General features: G+C 39.5%; 1 protein-coding gene across 1 annotated transcript in view; it reads right to left on the bottom strand.

Annotated features, from left to right (window-relative positions):
• Positions 1-1777: 1777 nt before the first annotated feature.
• Positions 1778-13041, bottom strand: part of rnf19a (ring finger protein 19A, RBR E3 ubiquitin protein ligase) — a 72352-nt gene continuing 61088 nt past the window's right edge. Inside the window, exons 7-10 of the mRNA XM_060823282.1 lie at positions 11832-11990; positions 7510-7723; positions 6630-6773; positions 1778-3639 (exon numbers count right to left, since the gene is read on the bottom strand). Of these exons, the coding sequence (XP_060679265.1) occupies positions 2967-3639; positions 6630-6773; positions 7510-7723; positions 11832-11990 (1190 nt within the window). The 3' untranslated portion in view covers positions 1778-2966. The remainder of the gene's footprint in view (positions 3640-6629; positions 6774-7509; positions 7724-11831; positions 11991-13041) is intronic.

Raw genomic sequence — 13041 nt, 5'->3', positions numbered from 1 at the left:
TAGGATTGTTATGGAACACATTCCCCTGGACTTCCTTACAAATATGGTGCACTAAAAACAATTGTTTTATAGAACATGGCAGCCCTTCTTGAGTTATATTGATGTAGATGTATCGGCCATATTATCTAGGGTCTTTGTCTAGTCGTGAGGATGATGTCTGTCGTTTTGGGGACCCCTTGCAGGAAGAATCCAGTACAAGTACGGGTCAACTTACTATTGCTCCCATTGATGGGGAGCTGCAATGAGTGTGTTGAGTGTTGTAACTTTATTGAATGTAAATTAAGCTATCTTGTTATGATTATTTATTTATTATTAGTTATTTACCATACTGTATCTTTTTTAATATATAGAGCTTTTTTTATATCCTCTTTTGTGTTTTGGTAGTTTGTAGAGTAGATTAGTAGCCTGTTTTATTTAGATTGTTGCCATTATATTGTAAAGTGGTTGTACTATTTTGTATTAGTTATGTGATGTTGTAAAAAAATAAACTTTTTTCTTTTCAATAAAAATATTTACAAAAAAAGACAAGGTAAATGAGTGGGCAAAAACTTAACAGATAGAATACAATGTGAGGTGATGCACTTTGACAGGAAGAAGTTTTTTTTTTAAATAGTGAAAAACTATAGAAAGTTGCAGCACAGATGAATTAGGGGCCTTCGTGCATAAACCAAAAGCATACAAATTCAGCACACGGAAGGTAATTGCAATGTTGGCCTTATTTCAAAGGGAATGGAGTATAAAAATTGGGAGGTTTGCTAAAACCATACAAAGTAATTACTAGACCACATTTAGAATATCATGAATAGTTTTTGCATACCAATCCAAGGAACAATATACTGGCATTGGAGATAATCAGAAAATGTTTAGTTGGTTGATCCTTATGATGAAAGGTCGAATAGGCTGATCCTGTACTTATTGGAGTTCACCAGATTATTAGGGAGCTCAACAGGGGTAGCCATGGAGAGGTTGTGTTCCCTTGTGAGAGAGTCTTCCCCCACTTTGGGAAATCCAGATAAATTAACATCAATGACTTCAAACAATTAAGGTTTATTTTTCTTAATCACCAATTTATCTTCCTCTTTTGAAGCTTTTGGCTCTTAGCTAGCTTACAGTTCTTTGGATATAGTTTGCATCGTCAGTGGTTATTTCATTAAGTAGTAATCTGATAGTCAAAATAAAATTTTTTAAGTTAAATAGCCAAACGAATTTCACTGAGGCACTGGAAGGCTATTTAAAATACTAAGCTTGATTTATGTTCTTCTTCCTAACCTGGACACTGAAGCCAAACAAGTAACACCTGACATTATTCAGAGAATCATGGAATTCCTACAGTGTGGAAGCAGACCATTTGGCCCATTGAACCTGCACCAACCCTCCAAACAGTATCCCAAACAGACCCATCCACTCCTATTCCACAACCCTGCCTTTCCCATGGCAAGCTATTCCACCTAGCCTGTACAACACTGGTCACTTTGGACAATTTACCATGGCCAATCCACCTAACCTACACATCTTTGGACAATGGGAAGAAATCCAGACAGACACAGGGAGAACGTTTCTTGCACAGTTTTCAAAGGGTGGAACTGAACCCTGGTCTCTGGCAGTAAAACAGCAGTGCTAATTGCTAAACCACCATGCAACCCTCAAAGAAAAACCTGAGTTCTTGATTTGTATGCCTCCAGTGACTGACTGAGCCATGGAGGTACTGTACATGTGTACGATTTTCAAGAATGTCAAATTATTAACCCTCTTGCAGATTAGAAGTTAAACATGAAGCTGACTTGTAACTGTATTTTATTTTAGATATGCATCTTACAGTCATCCTGTTAGGCAAACCAGCTTGCAAACAAATATACAAAAATCAAAACAAGCATAATGCAACATATATTGTAACTGGCACTAGTGTTCCAAAGCTTAAAGAAAATTATAAAGACTGCAACTTCGGACTTTTTTTATTCTTCTGTTCAGAAAGATAAAATTTCAAGCATTATCAACATGGCAACATAAACCAAACACTGCATAATGCGCAAAACATACTCACATTTAATGAACTTATTTTGCATTTCAGTGAAGTATGTTGTAATTTTAACAGTGCACCATTACAGGCTGAAGACAGCCTTTGAGAATTTTTTTTAGTGTCTTGCCACACATGAGGAAAAAAGGCCATAGTCTTCACCTATCTTCTCTAATGCTTCCAACAAAGCAATGTGCAGATTTTGCACTGTGCTTTCAGTCTGTAACAAACTGCATCAGCAGTACTCATTTGCTTTGAACACTTGCTATTTCAGAACAATGAAACCAGTTAAATCTGTTACGTAGAACATTTTCTAAAGCCTGAGTACTGTCTTTGGTAGGCTAATATGGGGTTATATTTTTAAGATCATTCATTATAGACAATCTTTATCCAACTGCATTTTCTTAGCATTCTCCTGCAACATACTGTAGTCCAATACAGTTTTTTTTAAGTATAAATATATCCTTAATAACATTGGTATTAAACAGTCTTTTCCAAAGGCACCAGGAAACAGTGAGGGAGAGTCGATTATTGATAACCGAAAGGAACCACAGTCAAGAAAGCGTTTTTTCCTGATGTAATCTTTACTGATTTCTGCTTGCCCTCTGGGATTTTACCAACTCAGTTGCACATTGTTTTAATGTTTTACAACACATCATGCACATTTTAGTGACAGAGAAAGACCATCACTTCTCACATTATCTGAGAGATATTAGCACTGTCCAATAAACACCTCTCACAAAACTGCACTTACCCATTTCCCCAAACTTTCAGTGAACATGCTGAAATGACATGTTTAACCCTGACTTTCAAACTCCATGATCTTGTTGGTTAATAAGCACCGGTTTCAGTTTCCAAGTTATTAGTTTCCTTTTATATCAATTACCATATGATCAACTGTAAGCAGGACTGATTAGCAATATCTTATGATCTGAATCACAGCATAGAAGGATTAAATCTCAGTTTGAATTGCACTGGTCTGTTGCAACTGGTTATTATTGGTTACATTTTCTGCCTCCTCACTGGTATAATTTGACACTCCTGAAGTTGCAGCCCCATTCTCCTCTGCAATGAAGCTCAGCTGCAAGACATCTGCACTTGGCCCAGTTGTAACAGAAGCAATGAAACCACCCTGTGATGGGCACGTCTCTAAACGATCATTCTCCACCTCTGGTAGGGGACTGACTGCTGAAAATCGACTGTGGTAGTCACTCGAACCATGGCTACAAGAAGTTTTCATGCTCTCCATGTCAGATCCACTAAACTCTGAAAAATGGCTGGAGTGAGAATCTGCCACAGATGATATACTGTCACTAAGTGAAGGAGAATCAAATTCACTTGAATTGGTGCTTCTTTGTTCAAGTAACTGTGCATCCATTTCTTCCCGAGTTTCATTTATCTTCATACTACCTCTCTTCTGCAACTTTCCCTTGCACTTTTTAGTCGTTGTTTCTTTGGGCCACTTGGTGGTACTGCATCGATTGTCCAGAACAGGGGCTGTAGGTAAAATTGCTACACTGCGTCCAGGCATGCTGCTGTCTTCTACACTACTGCTTCCACTGTTGTGTCTGAACTTGGCAGGTTTTGATTCAATGTCAACTTGCACCTCCAAACTGTTTCCTTCCCTGAAAGCAGATGCACACACAAGTGTCAAGTTCATTACAGGTGAGTTGTAAGAATATTCATTCACACAAAGATATATTCAACTGTAGCACATTATGTAGAAAATGCAAAATATATTTGTAGTTCACCAATTCAGTATCTGAAATTGTTAATGAAAATTGATTTTTTAAAAATTTACTCATGGCATGAGGGCATCTCTGGCTGGGCCTGCATTTATTGCCCATCTCTAATTGCCCAAAGGGCAGTTAAGAGTCAACTACATTGCTGTGGGTCTCGAGTCACATGCAGACCAGACCAGATAAAGATGACAGATTTCCTCCCATAACGACCTTAGTGAAACAAATTGTGATTTTTCCGATAATTGACAATGGTTTCACAGTCATCATTAAATTCTTAATTCCAAATTCTTTATTGAATTTCAAACTCACCATCTTGAACCAGGGTCCTCAGAACTTGGTTGAGTTTCTGGATTAATAGTTTAGCAAAAATACCACTTGGCCATTGCCTCCCCACAATCAACCCACCTTGCATCTTGTGATTCATTCCCTTGCTGCAATATCTTAGATTTATTTCTTGTCACATGGCTGCCACTGCTCGTGTTTTAATGAAAGGTGGATAAACAAATGATACCTCTACAACCACAGCACTTCTAAAAATGAGTGTCTCCAATAAAGCCTACATGCCAGGTCTTAAATGAATCAATGTTTAAGGAGAAATAACACAATTCACACTGTCTGAGATAATATTAAAATTAACAGAACGACTCATTTGAAATTCTGCACAATTGTGCTCTCCTTTAAGGTTATTAACTGGATCCCAAGGAAAATACATATACGGTATTTGTCCAATTTATTAAGGGAACAATCATCTGCAAGTTAAAAGTTGATTTTTGCAAAGGAAAGCTTTATGTTGAAAGCACCTGTATTAAATTTTACCTAAAGAATGCTAACTTAAATACAGGTTTTTTGCTGCATCAGTGTATTCAAAAGTTCAATATTTGACAGAATAAAGCTTTGCTTTACATATAACATGATTCAGACCAGGAAATCCATTCAGAGATACAGAGTACAGAACGGTTAAATCTACCAGCACTTTCATTTACACAGCTCATTCGGACCATTAGAATTTCTGACATGGAGCATATTTCATAAAACAGGCCAACAATAATCTTAGCAATAAAGTCTTCCCCTTGCAGTTTAAGTTCTAAATCCATATTTTAATACAAATGGGAAGTTAAAGGCTGTTTGAAGTTGGGTAATGGAGCACAACTCAGACTAAACCCAAACTCTTTCATGTAGTGAACAGTGCAACGTGTGTTCTTCTATTTTACCCTTTTTAAATCTGAATATGTATGTCACTCATTGAAATACAGAACCAGTGAAACTGGCGACTTTCTTTACCTAATTGATTCATGTGAAAGTAGACAAAGAAACCTAGATCTGCTCAGAACTATTAATTTAAAAATGAATTAATATAACACCAACTAGAAATTCTATTTGTGTTCTGATGCAATTTTTAGCTATTGTCAATTAGGCCCAATCTGATTATAAATCCATGCAGGTGATCTTTTGATCAAAGCTCACTGTATATCAAATAGAGGCAGATACTAGAACAATTGTTCACAAGACAAATTCAGATTAAGGTAATCATTTCTGCCAGTTTGATTGTTCATTGAGGCAACACACCCAACTGACAGGATGTACACATAATGTTGGCTGAAGGGTCATTGAGCTGAAATACTGTTTCTTTCAGCACGTCAGGAAGCTTCTGTACAGCATATTTACAGCATTTTGTGTCTTTTTAAATATACCTACTACATGTCTGAAGTAAAGTACAAAGATTTCTCAGCAACCAGGTATTCTGTTTTGAGGAGTACCAAGAAATGCATCTGAGATGTGTTTCAAGTACAACAAATTTATTTGAACAAAGTGAAAACATTCATAAGGTATTTAAAGTTTAAAATTTAAGTGTAATTTCAGAGTTAACTTTCAGAAGTCATGTGTAAACTGCAGTGAAGGAACATGTCTGGGAATAGCATGTGGGATCATACATCTACATCCTTCATGATATAACCTGGACTGTTTTTGCAAGCAGGTGACAAAAATAAAACTCAATACCATTTCATACTTAGTACTTAGTTAAATGCTACAGAAATTTTGAACTGCTCACTGGACTCAGGATCAACATTGCTGTTTATTGCCCTGTAACCCAGAAGACAGATATATGCAATATTTCTGATTCAGTCACCGCCAGAAAACAGTACAAATTCTGGTAACATTTCAAACCAATGACATTTCAGCTCTGATATCTTTCTACTTGTAAGTTTTTCCAACATTTTCTGATTTTATTTTATCAGAGTGCAGTTTCATGGTTTCTTCAACTTCTAACATGGAATAAAGATGCAAGAACAGCAGACTTTAATGTCCCAATAAGATCTGCAATGGGTAACAGTGATTTTATATGAACCAAGGATCTACCTGTCACATCAGGAAGGCACACAGAATCCAGTAACACTAGTTGGACAGAAGCAGAGGATTTTCTCACTGAATGGTCAATGCTGATCACAAAAATCACATTAAAATATATTTCCTCACCATTTAAGTCATTACGGTTTGTAATTTGGCTGTTGCTTTTGTTATATTACAATAATAGGTATCATTGAAAATACATACATAATTGGCTGTAAGGTTCTTTGAAACATCCTAGGATCATGAAAAATACTATGTTCAAGGTTGCACAATAATTCACCAGGGGACCTTCCTCACAGTATTTTTGCTGTCTATTTATTAGCTATTATTTGGCAACAATTAAAGAGTACATTTTTCTTTACATTAGAATTTATAAATTGTTTTGACTGCTATACATATTTTCTAATCCATGCTTTTTAAATTAAAAGCAATTATTAATCCAAATAGCAACAATAATGTAATATATTTAAAATATCACATGTTGATGAACTGATTTTTAAAAAATGAATGCCCAAGTGGGATACCTGTCCAGTGGGTTGTAGGAATTGATAATCGATCCTGCCATGGCCCTTGTGCTGGCATTGTCGCTGATGGTCCCAATGCTGACCGTGCCAGACTCACCACTGAGACTGCACCGTTCCTTCTGAATATCTGCCTGCACCTCTAATCTAAGAAAATCAGATCAAAATTAGTGAGATAACAGGAAAAGTACCCTTCTCAACAAAAACAAGATCATCACTGGGAAACCTCGGACATGAACAAAATACATGTTTGTGACCTTTTAAGCTTGACATTATTGGAAGGATGAGAAAGTAAAGAAAAAAAATGGCAGAGTAGATTCAATAGGAAAGGAAATTAGTAATTGAAAGAGAAATGGCAAATTTTATCTCCACCCTCCACTTGAACTCAGTAGATATCGGGCAACCCGATACGAGATGCTTTAAAATGTGAAGGATCACAACAAGTAGTCAACTATTTTAATCAATTAAATAATAAGATATCAATATACAATTTGCAAAATTAAAAGGATGTGCACTAATTTTCAGAGGATGGGCAGAATGTGAACTTCTGTCACAAAATGTTGTTGAAACAGCCATAAATTCCATTAGAGAAACTGAGAAGTAGAAATATGATGGAGATGGGGATTCAGCAAGAGAGAGTGAGGTCAGTGGAGAGACAGGAGCACAGATGTGATGGGTCAGATAATCTATTTCTATATTGCTATGATTCTTGGCCATGGACGTGTCAATAACAATCATTTTATCAGCACTCAGTTGCATTCAATTCCTTACCTCCTCTGGGTCAACTCCTGCAGTTTTTATTATTCAAAAAGTACAGGCTTGAAAATACTGCAGACAATAAAAAGGACTTCTTGTATTTAAAAAAAAATCAAGTGTGGCTTACCTATTAAAACAATTGACCATCACACTTCCAGAAAGGCTGCCTGTGATACTAGCTCCAGCCAGTGCCATGGTGCTTGCTGTTTCACTCAGGTTGTCTCGTATTGCACCTATTCTATCCATGTGACTACCACTGGCACTCAAACTGCCCGTTAGGCCCCCAACACTGCCCTCTCCAATACTGGGGTTATTGCGAGCCTCAACAACAAAAGTGGTATCTAAATGGGCAGGAAGAGACATAGCAGCAGTTTGTTATCTTTGGTTCATTTCACTTTTTGCTAGCAATTGCAACATTAAGTGGATGTTTTAAGTTACGAATATGAACTACCCTACAAGTTTCCTGAAGTATTCCTTATGTATTAGAGCCATACAGTTAATGGACATAAATCCTGCATGAGCATTCACATTAAAAAAAATCATACAGCACCTATAAAGGAATATTTTCTACAAATTTGTAATGTCAAGAGCCTCGCTAAGAAGCTTTATAAGAATAGACCGTACAAACTGAACATTTCTGCAGGTGTGCAACCTCACTGAATAATGGGCACAGTACCTACACACAACAGGAACAATAAGTCATTGAAAAGAAATAGTACTGCTCTACATTAAGAGTGCTGACCTATTATGTAGTCTGTTGTTACAGAAACCAATTACAGAGATAGAAATGCACACAGTTAATCATGTAAAATAATTCACAATTGTACTTTAACAGAGAATTCTCCAGCCTTTTCAGTAAAGTGTGGTCCAGCAGCAGAGACACCAGGACAGAGATTTTGAAATAAGAAGATTGAATCCTATCCCCCCCAGAGATTACTTTGACAGCTGGGAAGGAACATTGTTTTGAGAGTTCATCATCTAACTGTTAACCCAAACTTGCCTCCCCATTTTACAAGGGGATGTGAAAATGTGACCTGCATGCCCTTCGAGTAAATTTTACTCGAAGATTTTAACCTACTGCGAATCCTCTTACAAGGATGCCTTCCTTGAAGAAGCTCTCTTCCTCCCTCTACAAGGATTTCAGTGAGTCCCTCTCTCACTGCACCCCCCAGGTCATCTCCTCTGCACAGAAGCTCTTACCTCCATCGCCCCTCCCCCTAGTCCCTCCTCCCTACCTTTTATCTCAGCCGGCTTGGCTCTCTCTCTCTTATTCCTGATGAAGGGCTTATGCTCGAAACGTCGAATTCTCTATTCCTGAGATGCTGCCTAACCTGCTGTGCTTTGACCAGCAACACATTTGCAGCTGTGATCTCCAGCATCTGCAGACCTCATTTTTTACTCGAAGATTTTAACCTACTGCGAATCCTCTTACAAGGATGCCTTCCTTGAAGAAGCTCTCTTCCTCCCTCTACAAGGATTTCAGTGAGTCCCTCTCTCACTGCACCCCCCAGGTCATCTCCTCTGCACAGAAGCTCTTACCTCCATCGCCCCTCCCCCTAGTCCCTCCTCCCTACCTTTTATCTCAGCCGGCTTGGCTCTCTCTCTCTTATTCCTGATGAAGGGCTTATGCTCGAAACGTCGAATTCTCTATTCCTGAGATGCTGCCTAACCTGCTGTGCTTTGACCAGCAACACATTTGCAGCTGTGATCTCCAGCATCTGCAGACCTCATTTTTTACTCGAAGATTTTAACCTACTGCGAATCCTCTTACAAGGATGCCTTCCTTGAAGAAGCTCTCTTCCTCCCTCTACAAGGATTTCAGTGAGTCCCTCTCTCACTGCACCCCCCAGGTCATCTCCTCTGCACAGAAGCTCTTACCTCCATCGCCCCTCCCCCTAGTCCCTCCTCCCTACCTTTTATCTCAGCCGGCTTGGCTCTCTCTCTCTTATTCCTGATGAAGGGCTTATGCTCGAAACGTCGAATTCTCTATTCCTGAGATGCTGCCTAACCTGCTGTGCTTTGACCAGCAACACATTTGCAGCTGTGATCTCCAGCATCTGCAGACCTCATTTTTTACTCGAAGATTTTAACCTACTGCGAATCCTCTTACAAGGATGCCTTCCTTGAAGAAGCTCTCTTCCTCCCTCTACAAGGATTTCAGTGAGTCCCTCTCTCACTGCACCCCCCAGGTCATCTCCTCTGCACAGAAGCTCTTACCTCCATCGCCCCTCCCCCTAGTCCCTCCTCCCTACCTTTTATCTCAGCCGGCTTAGCTCTCTCTCTCTTATTCCTGATGAAGGGCTTATGCTCGAAACGTCGAATTCTCTATTACTGAGATGCTGCCTAACCTGCTGTGCTTTGACCAGCAACACATTTGCAGCTGTGATCTCCAGCATCTGCAGACCTCATTTTTTACTCGAAGATTTTAACCTACTGCGAATCCTCTTACAAGGATGCCTTCCTTGAAGAAGCTCTCTTCCTCCCTCTACAAGGATTTCAGTGAGTCCCTCTCTCACTGCACCCCCCAGGTCATCTCCTCTGCACAGAAGCTCTTACCTCCATCGCCCCTCCCCCTAGTCCCTCCTCCCTACCTTTTATCTCAGCCGGCTTGGCTCTCTCTCTCTTATTCCTGATGAAGGGCTTATGCTCGAAACGTCGAATTCTCTATTCCTGAGATGCTGCCTAACCTGCTGTGCTTTGACCAGCAACACATTTGCAGCTGTGATCTCCAGCATCTGCAGACCTCATTTTTTACTCGAAGATTTTAACCTACTGCGAATCCTCTTACAAGGATGCCTTCCTTGAAGAAGCTCTCTTCCTCCCTCTACAAGGATTTCAGTGAGTCCCTCTCTCACTGCACCCCCCAGGTCATCTCCTCTGCACAGAAGCTCTTACCTCCATCGCCCCTCCCCCTAGTCCCTCCTCCCTACCTTTTATCTCAGCCGGCTTAGCTCTCTCTCTCTTATTCCTGATGAAGGGCTTATGCTCGAAACGTCGAATTCTCTATTACTGAGATGCTGCCTAACCTGCTGTGCTTTGACCAGCAACACATTTGCAGCTGTGATCTCCAGCATCTGCAGACCTCATTTTTTACTCGAAGATTTTAACCTACTGCGAATCCTCTTACAAGGATGCCTTCCTTGAAGAAGCTCTCTTCCTCCCTCTACAAGGATTTCAGTGAGTCCCTCTCTCACTGCACCCCCCAGGTCATCTCCTCTGCACAGAAGCTCTTACCTCCATCGCCCCTCCCCCTAGTCCCTCCTCCCTACCTTTTATCTCAGCCGGCTTGGCTCTCTCTCTCTTATTCCTGATGAAGGGCTTATGCTCGAAACGTCGAATTCTCTATTCCTGAGATGCTGCCTAACCTGCTGTGCTTTGACCAGCAACACATTTGCAGCTGCATGCCCTTCGGCCTATCAAGGCACTTAACATGCTACCCCCACCACGAATTTACCACCCCCTTAATCCCCTCATCACTGGAGCCAGGCCAGTCATAACTTCAATCTGGTTTCTTCTTCAGGCCCACCACACAAACCTGGCTGACAAAAATAGTTTGGAAACCCCATTATCTGAATGTCCCCCTGGCCATAGTTCCCAAGGCTTAGCAATTCAGATTTATTTGTTGTTATGGTGCACTTGATTTTGTGGATCAAGAGAATTGTTAAAAGGCTGTTAGTGGTGTTCTTTGGTGCATAAACCTTATCATCAGCAAAACGAGAACTTTTGTAAACTTGTGAATGCAGAATGAAGTTTGTTACATGCTTTCTTCCAACTCTTGTTCTCCATTTCCCTTGTAATATACAATGCTCCATGGTATACACCTATATTATCCCAAGGACAAAGTTTGAATACCTTTGCACTGTACCATGAAAAACACTACCCCCAGTTACAGGGTGAAGAAACAAACCAAAACTAAAAGGAAAGGAATGCATCCTCATGGCAGTCAGTTACATAAAGTGGAAATAGTTGTTCAAACATTATGGACAGAGCATAACAAAAGAGAAAAATTATCTCCAATATGCAAGGGTGAGAGATAGTGAGTTAAACAAATGAATCTTTTTATAAATAGGCTTTTGTAGAGTTAAGCAGGCATATTTTTGTACAGTACACAATTAGCCCTGGAGGTTAGCAAATAAACTGCTAAAATAACAATAATGTGTGATCATGAAGGCATGAATTTACCACTTCTTGTAAACAATAGGCAACAACTAAATCTCGTAGGTTAACAAATATAACAAAGCTAGTGCTGGACAAATTATACTCAGTGATCATGGTAGACAGTCAACAGTGCTGCCTATAGACATTTGCTAAAAGTGTTGCTTATTCAATTCTACACAAAGAACAGTATAAATTAGAAGTATCTAAGCACATACACAATCATGTACTTGGAGATGAATACTATAGATAACCATTTTAGCAAGTGAACTTCTTATAAAAGCTAGCCCTTACCCAATGCTGTATTTCCTCCACCAGCAGTATCATTTTCATCGTCAAATTCTATCCGCACACCCTTCCCAGTGCCAGCAGAAACACCACAGCCACCACTACGGCACAAAGAGATTGGGACTACTCCATACACATACGCCAGCATAATGGGAACCCCAATACCTGTAAAAGCAATATAGGAAAACAAATGTACTTAAAAACACACCCAATTAATGCAGGACATTTATTACACTGTCAATTTCATTAAGTAAACTGGGTACCACATCAAAATTAAAGACATAATATCCCGTCAACCTTTGCAAGGGCTAGATGCAGAGGTAGGAGGAAAGATAAAGAACTGCTAGCCAAACAAAACAAAAAAGCACAACATGTTTTGAATGGTCTGTGATTTGACATTAATAAAAACAAAATAGTTTTAAATACATAAAAAGACTAAAAGCAACATCCACTATTCTGACAGTGACATTGCAGGGGGCAAACAGTTTGGTACTCTAGTTTTATACTCAGCGAATCTAAGAAGCAATATTAGAAAATAAGGAAGTGGAAAAGTCTTTGAACAAGTATTTTCTATTGGTCTTCACAACAGAACAAAAAAAATTCTCAGAAACAAAGAATAGGACACAAAGGAAGGTATACAACTACATTCACTTGAGAAAAATGTACCAGGAAAAGTAATGGGATCATAGTTAGCTAAGCCCCAGGACCTGATGGCTTGATCCAAAGGGAACACTTTAGCTGCAGCATGAGTGCTTCTGAAGAAAATTCTATGCCAATTTGCATGATTAGCACACTATAAATTTGAGTCTAGCACTTGCCTCTGCTGACTCCAACATGATCTGATCATTAAAAAAAAACTGAGTGCATACTGTCAGTGTCCATATCCCTCATATTATCCAACATAACCATCTAAAATCAAGCCAGATGATCATAAAACTTTCAGAAACATCATCTTTGCTTGAGTGATAGCCATCAATTCTTCAGTGTAGAGGTTTGTATGATCAAAGATTCAGCTTTGGGCGGCACGGTGGCACAGTGGTTAGCACTGCTGCCTCACAGCGCCAGGGACCTGGGTTCAATTCCCACCTCAGGCGACTGTCTGTGTGGAGTTTGCACATTCTCCCCATGTCTGCGTGGGTTTCCTCCGGGTGCTCCGGTTTCCTCCCACAGTCCAAAGATGTGCGGGTCAGGTGAGTTGGCCATGCTAAATTGCCTG

Source organism: Hemiscyllium ocellatum, chromosome 4, assembly GCF_020745735.1.
Source record: "Hemiscyllium ocellatum isolate sHemOce1 chromosome 4, sHemOce1.pat.X.cur, whole genome shotgun sequence".
Lineage (NCBI taxonomy): Eukaryota > Metazoa > Chordata > Chondrichthyes > Orectolobiformes > Hemiscylliidae > Hemiscyllium > Hemiscyllium ocellatum.
The sequence above is the reverse complement of the archived record's forward strand: the minus strand, read 5'-3'. Positions and strand labels throughout refer to the sequence as shown.